At 42.7% G+C, this 20,355-nt stretch overlaps 1 protein-coding gene across 1 annotated transcript in view; it reads left to right on the top strand.

Annotated features, from left to right (window-relative positions):
• The window catches only part of LOC134456644 (germ cell-specific gene 1-like protein), a 28,698-nt gene extending 19,287 nt beyond the window's left edge, over positions 1-9,411 (top strand). Inside the window, exons 4-7 of the mRNA XM_063208086.1 lie at positions 1,304-1,456; positions 5,089-5,200; positions 7,393-7,549; positions 9,172-9,411. Coding sequence (XP_063064156.1) covers positions 1,304-1,456; positions 5,089-5,200; positions 7,393-7,549; positions 9,172-9,411 — 662 coding nt within the window. The remainder of the gene's footprint in view (positions 1-1,303; positions 1,457-5,088; positions 5,201-7,392; positions 7,550-9,171) is intronic.
• The last annotated feature ends 10,944 nt before the right edge of the window (positions 9,412-20,355 follow it).

The raw sequence follows: 20,355 nt of genomic DNA, 5'->3' as shown, positions 1-20,355 counted from the left end.
ATTTCCTGCATACATTCCTTAATTTCCTTTTGATCATTTGACCAGACAAGATTTGACAAGACAATGGAGGAATATAAGATGGCCATTCCACAAAACCATCATTGATGGGCATTTTTAGTTTTTTCTTTCCCATGCAAAAAGAGAACACATACATTCAATGGTGAAACCATTTCACACAAAAAAAAACGATACAGTTTACACTGAAGGGAGTCAAGACAAAATAGACCCTCACACTCACTCAAAAAAACAGTTAGGAACTATTTCACAGTTTTTGTATTTTGTGACTAATCCTCTCTTTCCTTTCCTTACAGTAGTTGTGCTTTCACAAAATTATATGCAGATGGCCATAATGTGAGATACAGTGTGTTGACTTGGCATCATGTCTTGTTGCATCAGTACAGGTGGTAATATTATAACAGCAGGATGTACATGAACCTCAGAGAGGAGGCGGATTGGGATCTGTCTTCTCGATGCTGTGTAGTGCAGAGCCTACCTCGTTTCATCCACCAACACGCAGATAGAGAGAAAGACACAGCATACTCCTACACGTACAGTACACACACTTGGCCTCTGTTCAGAATGCTCATAGTCATTGCTTGATTCGATTCAGTGGTTGATTGTGATGCCTGAACAAGTAAGTAACTGCAAAGCAAAGCAGCTTAACTGAACTTGTGATTTTGAGCTTTTCTGGAGCTTCTTCTTCAAGCACAGTAGCCAAATTGTATTCGGGGAAGGCATTCGTGCCATATAGAAAAGATCACATCATGTCATACAGGTAACATTAAAGGTGCCATATGTAATGCTGCGTTTTTAGATATGTAACCCAGTTTAAAATAAAGGGTTTTTAAATTATAAAATACCATACTACTCCTTTTCTCTATGCAAGAGTCGTCTGAAGTAGGCCCAACGGCCAGCAAGTTTTGAAGAATGGACTTTGTCGTTTAACTTCAAGAGCACCAGCATATCAGAGTACACTATCTAACAAAGAAGAGCGCTCAGCATCTCTCCCTTATGTAATATTTTAGTAGTTTCTTTCCAGAATTCACTTTGCCCATTCACAAATGTTACAAAAGAATTCATTAGGACTTTGAAAGTTGCAGTTTTCATACAGTAAAAGGGGTATCTTCTCCATGTCCGCCATTTTGAAATATTCAGAAATAGACATTTTTAGCTGCCAACCGTCCTGTACTTTAATCATACTAGTAAATATTGATTTATTAGTTAGTAAAAAAAATATTCATGAAAAGATGAAATTTGGCATTAGACACACACTGACAGCTCCTCCTCTCGTCCCCTTCTCCAGAGGTGCTGTGGTTGTCGGTGGTGTCCGAGATCCTCTACATCACCTTCCTGATGGTGGGCTTCGGCCTCATGTGCGCCGAGCTCTTCCACTCCAGTGATGTCATCGACGGCCTCAAGCTCAACGCCTTTGCCGCCGTCTTCACCGTCCTCTCAGGTACATTACAGTCGACGTTGTATAACATAGAAGTGCTCTTACAGATGTAATTATATAACAGTAGTAATACGATATTATGTATTTGAAACCATGTAATATTATACTATTGATGTTGTAATTGCAACTGTAAGAGTGCTTGTATTTCTACTTTATACATCTGGTTACAGTTTCGAATGGCTGTGTCCACAGGATGGGTTTTTAACGCTGGGAGCATTCAAATAATAATTGCCTCCCTGGCGCTTTATTTTTTATTTTATTTTTTGTATACATATACGTATATATATTGGGCTTTTACACCTTCATTAACCCATTGATGTTGGATATTGCGTTGCGCAACATTGGCCTTGGTGCCTTTAGCGGCATTATACAACATTCAAACTCATGAGATTTGAGACAATCTTTGTTTGTTTGAGATGAATGAGCACATTCTAATGAAAAATGAAGGTCTTAGCGCTTAAATGCAACTCATGGCATGTTTTTATGTGCTTCAGAGGCTGAGATATTTAGGATTTTATAGGCTGAGGGCAGATTTTCTTAAAAAGGGCTCAGGCATTCACCACCCTTTTTTGCAGGTGCCTTAGGCATCAATGGGTTAACCAGATAGCACAGGGAGAAAGAGACAGGAAATGAGTGGGGAGAGAGATGGGGAAGATCAGGAAATGACCTCTGGCCAGAATTGAACCTGTGTAATGGTACGGCACGCTAGGCCACTGAGCTACGTCGCCCCACAGGATGCGTTTTTAACGCTGAGCGCTCCCTAATAATTGCCTCCTTGCCTAGTGCTTTCTAAACTTTTCTTGACTTTTGTTGTTGATAATCTACTTTGGACGTCACGTCATGTCGTCCGACGCGTTGGCGTGATAGCTGAAACCTCAGATTTTTGTTAGTGGGATGGTGAGTTTGTCGTTATCATTCCATCGCACCACCTGTTAGGTCGGATGTGTTACCATCAGTTGCCCCGGGCCCAGAGAGAGAGGGGCCCCAGAATCGGGACCCTATTACGAATTTTGTATTGATTGCGGTGGGGGGGGGGGGGGGGGGGGGGGGGGTGGGGGGTGGCTTTCAGATGACTTTGTCCTGGCCCAGCCAAAGCTGTTAGTGGCCCTGGATACATATTCACACCAGACGTCGCAGTTTTTAAGCCGCTTACTTACAACATCACAATGTTCAACTTTCAAACTTACATTTCACAATTCCCTATCCTATCAGCAAAGTACAAGGCCTATCTGTATATTATGTTAACTATGACCCACGGTTGCCCTCAGTAATCTATGTACATTACTTAAGTCAACAGGGAGTCACAGTAAACCATAATATTATTTCTTGTATATTTATTTATATATTTTGCCTCCTCCCCTCTACCACAGGCATGCAGTATTCACACGCAACTCTCTTCATGCATTTATACAACACATGCATGCACATGCGCACACGCACACACACACAGAAAGCATTTATTATGGCACACCATGAAAACATTTCCCATTTATATATATATATTCACATACTGTATTTGTTGAAGAAGCAGCATGTGGCATAATGTTCATGTAATGAACATGGGAATCAGAGGGTTGCGGGTTCGAATGATGTGGGTGGAGGAGTGCTGTTTGTCGATATGTAATCCTGCCCTCTCCAGGGTCCTTGAGCAAGATATTCAATCCTGCATTGCTCCAGAGACTGCACCGTACCCTGTGCTCAGGGAGGAAGACGAGGGTGGGGGTGGGGGCGGGTTTTGGGGTTTGTGGAGGGGACAAAGGCGTAAGTTGTCCTGGGCCCAGGGAGAGGGGAAGGCCAAGAATTGGGTCCTCATTTCATTGTACTGTATTGTATGTATTGGGCAGAGGAAGGGCCTTTCAGATGAACTTGTCCCGGGCCCAGCCAAAGCTGTCATCGGCCTTGCTTGCACCTAAAATAACTCCAGTAGCTAAGTCGCCCTGCATCAGCGGTGTCAGCTGAATGCTGAACGTATGGTACTGTGGATGTCGGCTGGATCTGAGCATCAAAGTGCTGACTTTGCAACATTTTGAGTCACTAAATCTGGGAAATGTCAGTGGCAGCAGTCAAGGAATATTGACTTGATTATGGAAAAGTATTACATGAATCCAGTCAAGGAGGAAGGAAGTTGACCGCTATGCTACTAGGGAGGGGACACTGTGTGTGTGTATGTGTGTGTGTGTGTGTGTGTGTGTGTGTGTGTGTGTGTGTGTGTGTGTGTGTGTGTGTGTGTGTGTGTGTGTGTGTGTATGTGTGTGTGTGTGTGTGTGTGTGTGTGTGTGTGTGTGTGTGTGTGTGTGTGTGTGTGTGTGTGTCTATGTTTGAGGGTGTGTGTCTGTATGTGCACCTAATTTGACTGAATGCACAAACTTAAGACTGTATATTTCTATCTCTTTCTTATAAAGGTTGCACACTGAAAGCTAAACTAAGTCTACAGTAAAAACAGCATTTCTTTTTTCAAATTTCCCCACTGTACCTGTAACTGAAGACTGAAAAGAGACGTTTGCTTCAATTTTTTCGAAATAATTAATCAGAATGCTGAAAAAGATGCCAAATGCTATTTACAAGAGGAGGGTCATATCTGTCAAGCTTCAAGAGGCTTATTAAGAGTCTTCTCTTTAGACATTTACAGGAGGAAAAAAACTAACATTACTCCTTTACACCACTAGCCTGGTTATACCAGACCACATTAATTACTTCGTAATTCAGTCCAGGAAGACAGAGGCTGAGGCACTCAAGGTTGCAATTTTTTAACTTTTTTATTTGGCTACAATGCCTACGCGTTTCGGCCCTTATGGCCTTCTTCAGGGCGTCAAAGCCATAAGGGCCGAAATGCGTAGGCATTGTAGCCAAATAAAAAAATAAAAAAATTGCAACCTTGAGTGCCTCAGCATCTGTCTTCCTGGACCAAGTTTGAGAGCCCCTACGCTGATGAGCACCAAGGAAAAAACCACCAAGGATTACTTCGTAATTCATTTTTGGTCTGAACCCTTGATGCCCTGGAGCACTTTGGAGGGACGAGTGAGCTCAGCTCTGGTTTGAAATGAGCTCTGACCAATCGCTCACAGTTGAAGTTCATGACGTATGTTATCAAGTCAAGTCAAGTCAAGTCAAGTCAAGTCAAGTCAAGTCAAGTCAAGTCAAGTCGGCGTTATTGTCAATTTCTTTACATGCGCTGGTCATACAAAGAATTGAAATTATGTTTCTTACTTTCCCATGCAGACATAGACATAGACTTAGGGGTATGGACATAGACAATTAGACATAGACAGTACACATACATTACAGCTATTATTATATTATGCTCCCAAGTGCGTTCGCTTATCGGCTGGTAACACCGTCCGTCTGGTGGTCGAATGAAAACCCTCCCCAGAGAAGCGTAATCAGACCATTTGTGAATTGCAAGGTAATTCAAAGTGAATGGTTTGGCTTTTCAGGCTAGTACAATACACCTGCTATGCCTGTATATTTTTCTCACATTGCACATCACTGATTATATCCTTGTATGACAGAATTGTATTGTAGAGTTGAATTACATCTATAAAATGACTTCTTCTACTTCTACTTTATACATCTCTGCCCTTCCCCTTCTCCCCCTCTCCACTTACCTGTAATTTACCCATCATGCTCCTTGGCAGGTCTTCTGGGCATGGTGGCCCATATGATGTACACCCAGGTGTTCCAGGTCACTGCCAACCACGGACCACGCGATTGGAGGCCATACAACTGGGACTATGGTTGGTCCTTTGGGTAAGTAACAGAGAGAGAGAGAGAAAGAGAGAGAGAGAGAGAGAGAGAGAGAGAGAGAGAGAGAGAGAGAGAGAGAGAGAGAGAGAGAGAGAGAGAGAGAGATTAATTTTGTGTGTACGTATATGAAGTACTATCTATACCCTCTATCTATCTATCTATAAGAGAACTATGAAAGTATTCATTTACATTACAATACATCCCAAAAAATATAAAATGTAAGTATTGAGATCGTTGCATGGCCATACTCCTTCAAACCAACAGGTGGTGCTGAAGTCATTGTGTCAGTGGTGGTCATGGTTTCATGGACAATGTCTAAGTCTGTTTTGTTTTATATGAACAACAAATCGCCGTAGGCTGTGGGTGACCATTTATAGGTAGCAAAGAGAGATATCCTCCACGCTCCTGCACTTCACAATCTGGTGCGTCACGGGAAAGGACTTGGTAAACGCAGGGAAAGAAAGGAATCACCGGAGCATCTTCAGATGTGGAAATTAACTTGTTATGGTTTGCCCCATAAGACGTCATGACCTTGCACTTCTATATTCTCCAGCATCAAATGACTTCCACACTTCATCATGATTTCTGATGATTGCACCTCATAGTTTGTCTAGCATTAGCTGCTGCCAGTCTCTAGTCACCAGTGACACTAACCAGTAAATAATAAGTAAAGAAAAATCTTCTTTGTTTACAGCAGGGGTGGGGAACCTTTTTCATTTGAGGGGCCACTTCAAATTTCTCCAAGGGCCATAAAAGTCCTCCAAGGGCCTTACGATGAACACAAACCAAGCATTTCCGCCTGCACTGTAGGCCTATATTGAAGGCAGCCACCTTTATACTGTATCTAACCCCACCTTCTTTAGGTCCCCTGAATAGAACTTAATTGTATTGCAAATGTGATTTCTAAGAATCCTTTACAAAATGTCATGTGAAGCTGCATAACATTAAAATTGTATTGGGGGCGAGATAAAACGGCCTCAAGGGCCATAAACGGCCCCTGGGACATAGGTTCCCCACCCCTGGTTTACAGCATGGCATAGGGTATGTTTCCTGTCGCATGGACTCGTTGGTGACCACCCTCAACCCCTGACATATATACCATAGACCAAGACCAATACTTATCAATAAACAACAAGTCAACAAATACATACCCCATCTTGATCATGTTTATTTATTTACATTATGGCGTTAGGCCTTAGGCCGTTGCATGGGCTTGTTGGTGACCACCTTCAACTCCTGACCTACACAACAGGGCTTGAAAGTCCCGCCCCCTTAGTTCTGCATTGACGGGTCCTTAGCTGACCATCTGACAGTATGGTAGCAAGTAAATATCTTCTGATTCCAGTCATTATATGTGCTGGGCTACAAATATGCTGTCTAAGTAGCTAAAATTAGATTATTCATGCAGTATGCAAGTATCAATATTTTTTTCCGAGGCTGTCTGCATGAAAAATGTAATGTGTGAAAAACACACCCTTCTAAACTGTTTGGTGTTTGGTACGAAAAATCATACAAAAATATCAGAAACAACATATGTGAAGCCAGTGGCACAGTTCAAAGGGGATCGAAATATCATTTTAATACCGCCATTGGATGACATGCTAATTTTTTCCGCTAAAAACGCAGTGAGGTGCCATGAAATCGTAGTATGTGACGTCACTTTAAAGCTCTATAGCTGCCTCACTTCAAACTGACCAATAAAGAACAATAAGTCAACAAACACCCCCATCTTGATAATGTTTTGTTTACAGTATGGCATAGGGTTCAATCACCTGCTACTAATGCATCACCTTCAATTCCTACGCAATCGCTGCCCCACTAATCAGTTACCAATAGACAAGTAAACAAATTAAAAAAACATCCCATCTCGTTCTTGTTTATTTGTTCACAGGGCATGGGCCTTGGTGACCACCCTCAACTCCTGACTTACAAAATAGCTGTCTCACTAAACAGGATAATAAGCAATAAACAACAAATGAACAAACCAACAAATCAAGATTCAAGATTCAAGAGTTTATTGTCATTGTCAAAAAGGCAAGGGAATTATATTTGGGGTACAATACTTAGTAGCAGCAGGTTTTCAAGTAAAGAGCAATAAGAGGTAAAAAAAAAAAAAAAAAAGTGACACCAGTGCTTGTTACACAGTGCACCTGTGTAACAACTACCTGATTCCGGTCTTGTTCATTTGCTTCCAGTATGGCGTGGGGTTCGTTCACCTGCTGCATGGGTGCCTCGGTGACCACCCTCAACTCCTACACCAAGACGGTCATCGAGTTCCGTAACCGGCGGAAGACGTTCGGCCAGAGCCACCACCACCGCAAGAAGCAGCAGCAGGCCTTCATGGAAGACCAGGTACACTGTCAAAAAAAAAGTACTCAATCTACTCAAATACTCTATAGGCCTACGCCTACATTTCAGCCATTTATATTTTGAGAAATAAGCCTACATAATACACATGCAGGGGTCTATGTAATGAAAAAATAATAAAACAAAATAGGAGCAGAGATAAGAATTTAAGATTGCTGTGAAATTGTTAACGCATAAACAAAAAGGGTCTAACTATGACTTTTCCCCACACACACATAGGCTTACACATTCTACATGAGGGGTGCTGGTCACAGGGCCAGTCTTTCAAAATTCCTCCCATTAAAAGGGCTGAACAACATATTAAAAAAAAATACTCAACTTAAAGGTGCACTGTGTAATATTTTTAGTATTTCATTTCTAGAATTCATGCTGAATCAAGTAGGTAGCAGGCTTCACTCAGGTTTCTTGATAACTTTTAAGGGTGCTGTTCCAAATGAATACTTAGAATCAAAGAAAAAGGGGGACGCACCTTGCATCAGGCACACGCCGAAACGCGTCTGTGCACAAAAAATAAAGAAAAAAGAAAAAAATTGATGCAAGGTGCGCCCCCCTTTTTCTTTGATTCTAGAATTCATGCTGCCCATTCACAAATGTTACCTTTTTAACAAATACTTACCACCACCATTACATTGTAAGTATTACCATTGTGACTGGGAAAATTGCATTTCACATACACAAGAAAGGGATCTTCTCCATAGTCGACCATTTAGAATTTCCAGAAATAGACATTTATAGCTGCAAAACTTACTGTACTTTGTTTATACAAGTAAAAATTGGTTTATTATTTAGTACATTCGTGAAATGATATTATTTGGCAATAGGCAGCACCGTTTCAATGAGCAGCATAGTTGCAATACCTACTCTGGCCACAGTCTTACACAGTGCAGCTTTACGTAAAGGTGAATGTGTAGGATGGTGGCCAGAGTAGTTATTGCAACTATGCTGCTCATTGAAACTGTGCTGACTACCGGCAAATTTGATCTTTTCATGTATATTTACTAAATAACAAACTAGAATTTTAATAGTATGACCAAAGTGCTGGCGGGTCAGGAATCGAACCAGCAACCTTTGGGCTATAGGTCTGACGCCCTAAACGCTTACCCATGACTGCCCTTACAGTGTTTACACACCGCAAGCGTGAGACGTCCACTTAACGTGTCCGGTATCAGTCCGAATAGGTTAGAATACATGAAAACATATCATGCCTTGCACAAAGGAGCGCAGTGTATGTCCGGCCCCGCAAGCTGCAGACCAGACATGTCCACGATGCTCCTTGAAAATAGAGCGCGAGTCTATTTTCCTGCGCAGACGTCCGCATTCAATGTGCGGGCTTCATTGAAAATGAATGGCTGCTGCCCGCGGATAGAACGTGGACGTTGACTGTGTGGTGTGCAAGACAGCCCGCAAACCTCTCGGATTCGCGATGCTCCCGGACACGTTAAGCGAACGTGAATCTCTCGGTGTGTTTCCACCGTTAGTGTGGTTTGCCACAGAACCCCTGCCACAGGCCTTTCCTATTAGTTAACACTTTGCTCAGAATTAGCCTATCCCCACTATACCCAGATAAAGAGACTAACCCTTCTTTCTGGAATACCCCAAACACCCAGGGCATCAGTGACCTCCGCCACCGCCCCTTGCCCTCCGTCTCCGAGTCAGTGAACGAGAGGAAGAGTCCGACGGAGAAGTGCAACGGAGTGGAGACGCACCCACACCCGCTCCCTCAGACGCCCTCGTCTCCGCACCCAAGCCCCCGCATGCAGCCCCCGCCCTCCCCTCAGCCCAGCCTGAAGTCAGACAGCCAGACCCAGACGTATGACGTGGACATGGACGCTGACGACCAGTGCTGATGTGAAGCAGTGCGCAAGGTGGAGTGTGCATTACCAAGCGAGTGATGCAGAGAGAAAGGGGTGGTGGGGTGTGAGAGATAGGGAGGCAGTGGGGAGGAGAGAGAGAGAGAGAGAGAGAGAGAGAGAGAGAGAGAGAGAGAGAGAGAGAGAGAGAGAGAGAGAGAGAGAGAGAGAGATGGGAAGTTAGAGAACTACAAAGAGAGGATAGATGGAGTGATGACAGAGGGAAAGATATAATGGGAGATAGAGGTAGAGAGAGAGGTGGGGAATTAAAGGGTTGCAAAGAGTAAAGGGGGGGGGAAGAATGAAAGTGACGTAAGAGCAAGAGAGAGGGAACGAGATGTAGGTAAAGGGAGAAATAGAAATACATTGGTGTGGCAAATGAGGGAAATTCAGATAGGGAGAGAGAGACAGATAGATAGAGAGAGAGGGTGAGAGCACAATACCTTTGGAGCTGTGTTGCGTTTGGAAAATAAAAAAAGAAACCTTTTTCAGAACAGAGATGGTTGTTACCATGGAAATTGTGTCTCGTTGGAAGGAAACAAGGGCAGTGCATCTCAGTCTTTCGACAGGAAGAACCCTGTGACATTTTAGAGTGGAGACTTGGAGTGCTCCCAAGACAAGATGAACACTGATTTGTTCCGGTGCCTGGTGGAGGAGGAAAAATAGACATATTGCTGAAGAACAACAGCAGAGAGTAGTGGACTGGATGGGGGGAACACACAACAGTTTGCACTTGCTAAAATTGAGAATGATGGCGTCATCTTATGGTCATCTAATGGTTGGTACATTACATATGATAAGAATAGGCAAAGTTGACGTATACAATGTTAGTATCTATTACCGTTTTTCTTTTACTTCAGACATGTTAAGTTTTTTATCTTTTACCCTTCACATCAACATCCATGTGACCCTCCGGAAGCTATACCGTCGAAACATGTCACGTAAAAGATGAAAAAAAAAACATTTACATGTCTGAAGTGAAAGAAAAACTCAAGTGTTACCACAACAGTTAGACATAATGAACATCATACATCAGGTATTGCGATGATCAGTCTGTTTGTTTTGTCTACGTGTCTGCCCGCAGTGTGAGGGGGTGGTCTTCAGGGGGCGCCAAACACATATCAAGGGCATCCAGTATTAGCCGGGGGGACGGGTTACACATCTCTGACTGCTCTTTAATTATTTATTTATGACGTTACATCTTTTCATGGTTGCTCATGGTAAGGATATACAAGGTTGACACATTTGATTTTAGTTGTATTTTATTTTAATTTATTTTACAACGGTGGGTACTGAATAGTTTATTCACACTTCTTTATGCAACACTGCTAGAGAATACCGTGGTGTACATTTTGACATCCTCATCACATTTTCTCCTTTCGAGTTCAACTGGTAAAACTGTATCGGGACCAATAATGTCTTATCAGTATTAGAAATCATAAAGCATGTTGAATGAAAACCTCCCAAGGTCCATGTTTGGTCAAATTTATATTTTTTCTTGGAGCTATGCTATATTGGTCAACTTCTCCTGTCATGTTTTATATGCAACCACAAGACCACACGCCAAGATGCAGTATAATACCAACGATATCAAGACATAAATAATAATTAATTTAATTAATTATATAAAAACAAGCATGTTTTTCTCAACATGCTGAGACTTTTTTAAAGTATTTTTATGATTACCTAGGGGAAGTCAACCCTCAAGCTATGATGGGTTGCAATGTGAGTTTTTGTCAGAAGTAGGCCTACCTTTTGCTATTGTCTATACAAACAAAACACGCTAAACATAAACTTGCCTACAAAGTCAGTTTGTTCTTATTGTATATTTCTGTATATCTGTAAGTCTTCACTATTAGTTCATACAGTGGCAGAAGCAAATTTAATGTAAACAACAGAGTGGTGTAATGTTCCTTAGAGTATACAAATTCAGATTATCTTGCTGATTCCATGTGCTGCTTGGCATGAAAAGAAACATTATGTAACATTGGATTAAAAATAAAAGCATATTTACCATATAGCCTACTGTTACTTTGGCTATGAATATCAGTTGGAAAAACAAATTTAACAGGCGTAATGATGGCATGAAAATCTGCCAACAAGGGCTGGACTGGAATCAAAAACTTTTGGTACAGACCAGCCCCATTACACAGCCCCTTTTCTGGGGTACGTTTCTCAAAAGCATAGTTGTTAGCCAGTTAACAACTTGGGTAGTTGTCAATGGGAAATCGCATTGCAAACAACAACAACGTAACTAATGTACGTAGTTAGCAACTATGGTTTCGAGTAATGCACCCCTGATTTGATCTGATTTGAAATTGTACTCTCTATGTTAGCTCAGTCCTCAGTCCATTGTCTATAGTACTGTAAAGACAGGCCAGTGGGTCCTTCCATCTAATATAAATTGAGAGTCGGTATCTAAGGGAAAGAAAACAAACTACCGAATGGGTAACGCTTTCTTTTACATCACAGTTACTGTACATAATTACTGTGTACTACTGAGTAACAACAGGGTCACAGAGATACATTACATGGTATCTAAAAGGTAAAAGGGGGTAATGACAAAGTATATGCCATGTGATAGCTGAGAAAAAGAAATAACGGTAACACCTTATTTTACCAGTGTAACACCATGTGCCAATTTTGTACTTGCAGCATGTATTTGTGTGTAACTGGTATTAAATGATATTACACAGTGGTATTACATTGGTTTTACAGGGTATTCAATATTGTTACACTGGTTATTACACTTTACCTAATGTAGTTGATCCATTAAAATAAAGTGTTACCGAAATAACTGTATTTTCTGGGTAACAACAGAGTAACAGAGAGACGTTAGATGCTATCTAACAGGTAACTTCCCTCTGTTACCCTGTTGTTACCCAGAAAATACACAGTAGCCACATAGTACTTATTGACATATGTATATTACATAGAATGTACTGTGTTATTACCCCCCCCCCCCTTTTTTTGTTTGTTTTTACCCGTTAGATACCATGTCACTTCTCGGTGCTCTGTTACCTTGCTGTACCTTGCTGTTACCCAGAAAGTACATAGTAATTACTTTACCATAAGAGAAAGCATTACCAACGAATGAACTAATGAAAAACACCAGAAAAATGACCTGTATTCCAGATTACCAGTTCACCCCTTGGTACATTGGCCGCGTTATGATTTATTTGAAGATTATTCATTCGCTTCTGAAACAGGCTTTGTACATACTGTATGTCTTTATAAGTATGAAAAATGGATGCATAAGTATAAAATAATCAAAACAAAACCAAAATGTTGTAACAAACACTATGTTTTTTTGTAAATATATATATATTGGATTGTATAATACATGTATCACACTGTAAAAAGAAAACACCCTATGCTCTATTAAAATATAAGATGTGATGACTAAGGTTTGGCTTGTTGTTGTGGGGCCCTAATGTAATCTGGAGCACATGCAAATGCAAATCGATTACATATGAACAAGAGCCAACGTGTGTGTGTGCGTTTACGTATATACTGTGTGTGCGGGTGTGCGTGTGTGTGCGCTTTGCATGTGAGCGTGTTTACAACAAACATACACACTTCATGTCTGAACTCTCTCCAAGAGTTTGACATGCACTCAAAACAACTCGTACTGTATTTGCAAGAGGAAGTGGTGGTTTCTGCTTTGCAAATTGGCTGTATGAAAATGCACTACTGGATTTGAAGTCACGACAGTTCCAGAGACACTCACCTTTGGTGTCAGAGGCTGCAATAACATGAAGACCGAAAATAAAGTCTGCAACACCAAGCTCCCATTTCTAAACTTGAATTCGGAATTCCAATGAATTTAAATGGCGGAGTAAGATCAGACCATCTCCCACCCTCCATGGAGATGGATAGCTTTCGCCAGACTGAGTCAACAGTCAGCTTTCGCCCAGGCTACACCCCCCCCCCAACCCTCAACGCCTCCTCTGTCTTTCTGTCACCCCCTGTGCAGTAGTCATGTCTTGTATGTGCTTTTGCTGAGGTTTTTCTTTCCTTATGCCTCCATGTTTGTGTATGAATATTACAATAATGAACAGGGCCACTGACAGCTTTGGTCGAGCCCTGGACAATGTCGTCTCAAAGCCCCCCCCCCATCCAATACATACAATGTAATAGGGACTAGGGCTAGGTAAAATAATCGATTTAATCGATAATCGATCAATATCATTAAAAAAATTCGTAATCGATTCACAGGGCACAAAATCGATTTTTTTGTTCTTTTTCTTTTTGTTCTTTTTGTTTAGTCTATGGAAAATACCCAGTAGGTGTTAGTCAATTAGGCCTAGGTCTACTTATTACAAATTAGCAATCTGTTGACACTGTCAAGCCACAGCCCTTTGACATTTTTATATAAACATAGGCAACAGCATCTTTTGGGCGAAATCCTTGCACCAAGAAGGGAACGGATTGAATCAATTCGGAATGAATCGAATCGAATCGAATCGAATTTAATCGTGATTAATGGATTCAAAGCCCTAAGAATCGAAATCGAATCGATACAGGAACATGGCTGCGATACCCAGCCCTAATAGGGGCCCAATTCTGGGCCCCCTCTCTCTCTCTGAGCCCGGGACAACTTATCCCTTTGAGCTCCCCCTGATTATGAATATAGCCTAGAATTTAGTTGCCTGGGCTGTGTGTGTGTGTGTGTGTGTGTGTGTGTGTGTGTGTGTGTGTGTGTGTGTGTGTGTGTGTGTGTGTGAGAGAGAGAGAGAGAGAGAGAGAGAGAGAGAGAGAGAGAGAGAGAGAGAGAGAGAGAGAGAGAGAGAGAGAGAGAGAGAGAGAGAGAGTGTGTGTGTGCGCGCGTGTGTGTGTGTGTGACACTTTGAACTCAGTCTTGTCAATAACAGGTAAGATTAAGCTTTTTCTTTCAATTGCAACTCGTGCAAAACATTCACTTTTCACACAACAAATTTCCTCATGTTACAAAAAAATCACTTTTCACACAACAAATTTCCTCATGTTGCAAAAAAATTTGGTTATACATTTCCACCTTGATGTCTGGTGCCAACAGCATATCAAAAAAGCCCATGTAAATGTGCTGGTATGCAAAGCAGAGCCATGGGACATCATCACATCAGTCACCTGGAAGTGCGTGACAGGTGCTCCAAACACTCTCTTCTTCACCCTGTCAGACTAAACGATGTTGCCACTAGTGATCAATGTTGTGTTTTTACTCCTGGGTCATGGCTTCATCGTGGGACTGTGCGACCAAAGTGAGTTTAACAAAGCGGGAGATTATGTCCTGGGTGGTCTGTTTAAACTTCACGACAGTCGCGGAGAGCGTTCGGACAAGCCGCAGGCAGTGGAATGTGACAAGTAAGTGTGATTGAGTATGTAAGACACTTGAAGTGTAATTGAATAGGCCTATATTTAAGATAAAAAACGCTTTATGGCTTCAGTCTCTGTATGGTGTATTGTATTTGGGAAATGTGAAGACGTAAGAAATATTACAAATGTCAGAAAATGTCAGTAAAAAATTGTCGGTCAACTGTATCCGTCACATTTTCATTTCACTCATGGATGTTGCTGTTCTGGTATGCAATCGTGCACAATAGAACCAAGCAGAACTTTAGTTATTTGTTTTACATTTTCTTTCCTCGACACCCACTCACTGCACATGACATTGACATATTATTGTCAACAAAGGATGCCACATTTCCCTATGTGTCAACAAAGCCGTATCTTGTTACATCTTATCTTAACACACAAGAGCAGTTTACTGGTGGGCACTGTGCACGATACCCTTCACCATTGGTGTGTGTGTGTGTGTGTGTGTGTGTGTGTGTGTGTGTGTGTGTGTGTGTGTGTGTGTGTGTGTGTGTGTGTGTGTGTGTGTGTGTGTGTGTGTGTGTGTGTGTGTGTGAGAGAGAGAGAGAGAGAGAGATAGGATACAAGTACAGTCAGGAATTACGTTGTAAATTGTTTTGTGTGTTCAGCAGTGCAACCTGTAACAAAAAGGGTACTGCAATACATACAATCCATTCAGCCACAGTCCTCCTTTATGTCCATTTAAGCCCCTGTGTGTGCTTTTTATCATACGGTGAGACCAAAGAGACGGTGTTACAGTAAAATCTACAATTTTCTATTCTATCATATTCTATTCTATTCTATTCTATTCTATTCTATTCTATTCTATTCTATTCTATTCTATTCTATTCTACTCTTCTGTTCTTCTAACACTTACTGTAGGTACGACTTCAATCCTGCAAGCTACAAACGAATGCGCGTGATGCAGTTCGCCATCGAGGAGGTCAACAAGAGGACAGACCTGCTCCCGGGCGTCACCCTGGGCTACCGGATGTTCGACTACTGCTCCGACATCGGCAGCCTCCCCTCCGTGGTGCACTTCATGGCCTGCGGCGACTCCGTGCGCCTCGGGGCCAATAACCAATCATGTCTCCCGAACGTCGTGTCCGTCACTGGGCCGTTTGGCAGCACGGAGACCATCACGGTGTCCCAGGTGTTCCTCTCGAACCTGCTGCCTGTGGTGAGGAGCTCCATCCTCTTATGTCGTAGCATAGTGTGTATTATGCTTTTGTGTGTTTGCGTACTTCTTCTCTCTTCATCTCTGCCCATGGGCATGCAATCTTATCATTTAGCGGCCTTGCACAGGGCCGCTGACAGCTTTGGCGGGGCCCGGAACAAAGTTATCTGAAAGGGGCCCCTTATGTAATGAGAACCCAATTCTGGTCCACCCCCCCCCCTTCTCCCTGGGCCTGATACAACTGACCCCCTTGTCCCCCCTTGGCCTTTTCACAAGCCTCCCGACGTCCCCTTGACCTCATCATAAGGCTGACAGCGCCTCCCTTAGTATTAAAAAATTTAATGGACTAATGCCCCCCAATGGTAACTAAGCACTGCCCACTCTCAGCTGTATTCTTCTTACAGTAACAGCAGCACCCCCCCCCCCTTCCCCCCGAGCTCCCCAACGCCCCCTAGGAGGCTGTGCCGCCCCCATTGAGGAACACTATCTAGATAGCAACATCTAGATGTTGCTAGTGGGGTTTTCATCCCACAGATGGTAATGAGGGCAGAGACAATCATTAGTCAACCTTTTAATGACTCATGTAGCCTCTTTGTGCAGATAAGAGGGTGTAGTGTTTTGTGTAATAAATGACAGCGGGAACAAGCGTGAGTTTCAGCATTTAGTCAACGTTCTTCAAGAGCATAAACAAATCAGAGTCTCCTAGCAACATACAGTATATGGAGACAAATCCTGTATCAGAATAAGAGTTCAGGACACAACAGAGGGTGTGTTCACTCTTTGCTGACAAACAAAAAGCTTTGTAACAACATTGCTAAGACAGTACAGAAAGACTAAGACTTGATCATTTCAATTTTTCTGACAATTAGGTTGTGACAGAGGCTCTGCGCAAAGGGGTTAAGCACGGCCTGACTCGTCGTGACAGTGATCAGTTACAAACTTTTTAAATGATGTCTAGTCAGCCTTTAAATGTGTTTTTTTTTTTTTTGCACATTTCCCACAAGAAATCCCAAGTGAACCTAGCCTGGTTCTCACCGACGGTGAATGCGTGTGTAGCTCCGGAGTCCCCTGGTGGCGTCGTGAGAACCAGGCTAAAGTGAACCATTTGTATTTTTAAATTGATTTATTGTTTGTTGTCCAAAGTAAAGTAGATATGCTTTATCAGAGATTCTTGAAGTATCTAGAGATATGCCAATGTAATAGGTTGCTATGGGCACCTAACTTGACCAGGTTCCGGTCAGCCTAAAGGCACGTGTCATAATGCTCCTAGCATTGAATAGAACAGTCCTTAGGTCTGCCTAGGTCTGCCTAAAGGGGGATTCCCCCCTCCCCCTTGCAATAATAGAACCCGGAAACAATGGGCCAATGGAACCTCTCTCTCTCTACTCTCTCTGGCTTTATGCTCATAATCATCATAATCATACTGTATGTCATCATAGTTGCATCACAGCTGAAATGTGTCCATTCCAGTCCGCACCTGCATTTACATAGCCTTATAAAAAGTATCACATGCATTTAAATAGACCTGCAGGTGTATCACAAGTGTGTGATAATTAAGAACTCTTCGGACAACATTTTCACAGTGGCTTCGTCAAGCTGATCCATTAAATTATTTGTTTAAAGTGTATTTTTTGAAGGATTATTTTTTGTAACTTTTTATTATGACAAGACCAGGGACGGATCTAGCCATTTTGGGGCCCTAGGTGAAATATAAACATGGGGCCCTCAAAAGGCATTATATAGACATACAATTGTGTTTGGGTGCTATTCATGGGTTTTGTCTCATATAAATCTTTGATTACTTTACATAAGTGACACATTAAGATTAAGCTAATTATGCTTTTTTGCATGTCTACCATGACTTTGGCATGGTTGGGGCCCCTGTGGAGGGCAGATTTGGCCGGAGACCTTGGCAATTGCCTAGGTTTACCTAATGGAAAGTCCAGGAAAACCAGAATCCATGCTGGGTCCCTGGGGTAACAGTACAGAGCTTTAGCTGTTTGAACAGCAGAGAATCCCAACTAATTTGATTTTGCAGTGCCACCACCAGTTATGCAGTTGACTGCTACTCTGCCCTACAAAAGCAAGGTAACTGTAACTATGCCAACATTGAAACTAAGAAAAAAGTCTACAAAGCCTTGGTATTTGGTTGGATATTGTGAAAGCGAAAGTGAAAGCCCATTGGGAAACTCCAACTCCCATTGTCATTGTGACATAGCACTCCACAGCACACAAGTGAACACTGCACACTGCACACAACAAAATGGCATTTATGCCTCACCCGTGCAAGGGGGCAGCCCTCAGTGGCGCCCCATGGGGAGCAGTGCGGTGGGACGGTACCATGCTCAGGGTACCTCAGTCATGGAGGAGGATGGGGGAGAGCACTGGTTGATTACTCCCCCCACCAACCTGGCGGGTCGGGAGTCGAACCGGCAACCTCTGGGATGCAAGTCTGATGCTCTAACCGCTCACCCATGACTGCCCATATTGTAGTGGACCATAAGGCTTTCTCACAAGGTAAAGGAGGTGTAATGAAGATCATTTTCAGTCTAAACTCAATTTTGACAAAATCTGTGTGACGGAGGTGTTTCTGCACAGTTCGTCCCCCTCGGGGCGCTAGCCTGCCACCTCGTCAACTACATTGGTACGGCAATGGGAGTCACAGTACGAGCGCTCTGAGCTAAAGGGCCAGTCCAACAACCCAACTCAACTAAAGTTCCACATCACAATCTGCAAGTTGGCCTCCGCTACATATGCAATTACTGCACTTTGCCTTTGTAGGGCAGAACTGTACTGTACTGTACTGTACTGTACTGTACTGCACTACACTTCACTGTACAGAAATGCCTAATGAAATATTCAAAGGGCATCTGTTCACAGTGGACTCAGTCGCGATGTAGCTTTAACTCTTTAGTGGCGCGTTACAGTATACACACATCTGGTGGAGAGATAAGGCAAGATTCATTATGACACTTCTTTGAAGCCAAGGGCGATTTCTCAAAAGGGGGAGGTGGGGGGGGTGTTGGGGCTTAATCCTCATTCATGCAGATTACATGTGAAGATTAGTGCTCAGTACCCATATTAGCAATGACCATAAGGCCACGAGTCATAAAAAACATATTTCATTTACATATTTTGTGTCCCCCTTTGCCCAGAGACTGTTTTGCAGTGATCTTTTTCAATGAAATAATGCATTATGCGTCTGTTTTGGTGTTATGCTCTTTTTTAGTGTGCTGAAGAAGTGGGTGGTGCCAGAACACACACTACTGTAGACCCCTTCAAAGACTGTTACACACATACAGGGCAGCTGACAAGGAGGGGACAAAGGGGTCAGTTGTCCCGGGCCCAGGGAGAGATGGGGCCCAGAAATGGGTTTTCATTATATTGTATGAATTGGGTGTGGGGCCCTTTCAGGGACTTTGCCCTGGGCCCAGCAAAAACTGTCAGCGGCCCTGCCCACATACATGTTCCCAGTCCTCACGCATATGGGCTTGCATGTCCATGGGGATCCAGGTTGCTAATTTTTTTTTCCTAGTACAAGGACGCCACAGATGGCCAAACTCGGCTTCTTATTGGTCAACCTTCACAACTTCCTGTGACAGGTTTGGGTTTAGGCATGGTTTTGGGTGTAGGCACAATTTCGCAACAAATTTGCCAATACCTTGCTTATTTCGCCCTTCTTGGCAAAAGTAAAGAATCATAAACATTGCTTTCGTGACAGGTTAAGTTTAGGGAAGTTTTAGGTTTAGGGTTTAGGCACATATCAAAAGAGTGGCGTGTTGTCAGCTTCAAGACTCTCCTGTGGCACGTGTGGCAGTCTTGCCGCTCTGGAAGTTCGACCAATCAGAGGCCACCTGTGGCGTCCTTGTACTAGGAAAAAAAATATTGCATCCAGGTTTGGGTCAGGCCTGGCCTGACTCTCGCGCAGATGGTGTAACGAAGATGCACGAAGCACTAGGGGTCTCGCGAGAGCCAGGCTAGGTCAGGCCTGGCCTGGGTCACGTCCAAGCCCTGCCCCATCTCTGCCTTCCACTGGTTTCCCGTCTCTGTCTTTACTTCATTGTACAAATAAAGGCCCAAAAGAAGCATTTAAATGTGCACTGTGTAGGGGTTGGTATCGCAACTATGCAGGCCACTGAAACTACTGTATGCTGCCTTTTGCTAAATCTTTTCATGAATATTTACTAAATAATAAACTCATATTTAGTAATATAACCAAATGTCCAATTCCGGAAATTCAAAATGGCAGACCATGGCGAAGATCCACCTTTTCATGTATGAAAAGTGCAGTTTTCAAAATGAACTTGATGGTGGTTGTAAGTATTTTTGAAAGGAAAGAAACTGCTAAAATTCTCACACATTGCACCTTTAAAAAAGAAAGTGTTACCAAATATGTTCTACTTGCAGGTGACTCATGGCGCCTCCAGTGT

This window comes from Engraulis encrasicolus, chromosome 1 (assembly GCF_034702125.1).
Source record: "Engraulis encrasicolus isolate BLACKSEA-1 chromosome 1, IST_EnEncr_1.0, whole genome shotgun sequence".
NCBI classification, from domain to species: Eukaryota; Metazoa; Chordata; class Actinopteri; order Clupeiformes; family Engraulidae; genus Engraulis; species Engraulis encrasicolus.
Note: the sequence above shows the minus strand (reverse complement) of the source record. Positions and strands in the feature narration are given on the sequence as shown.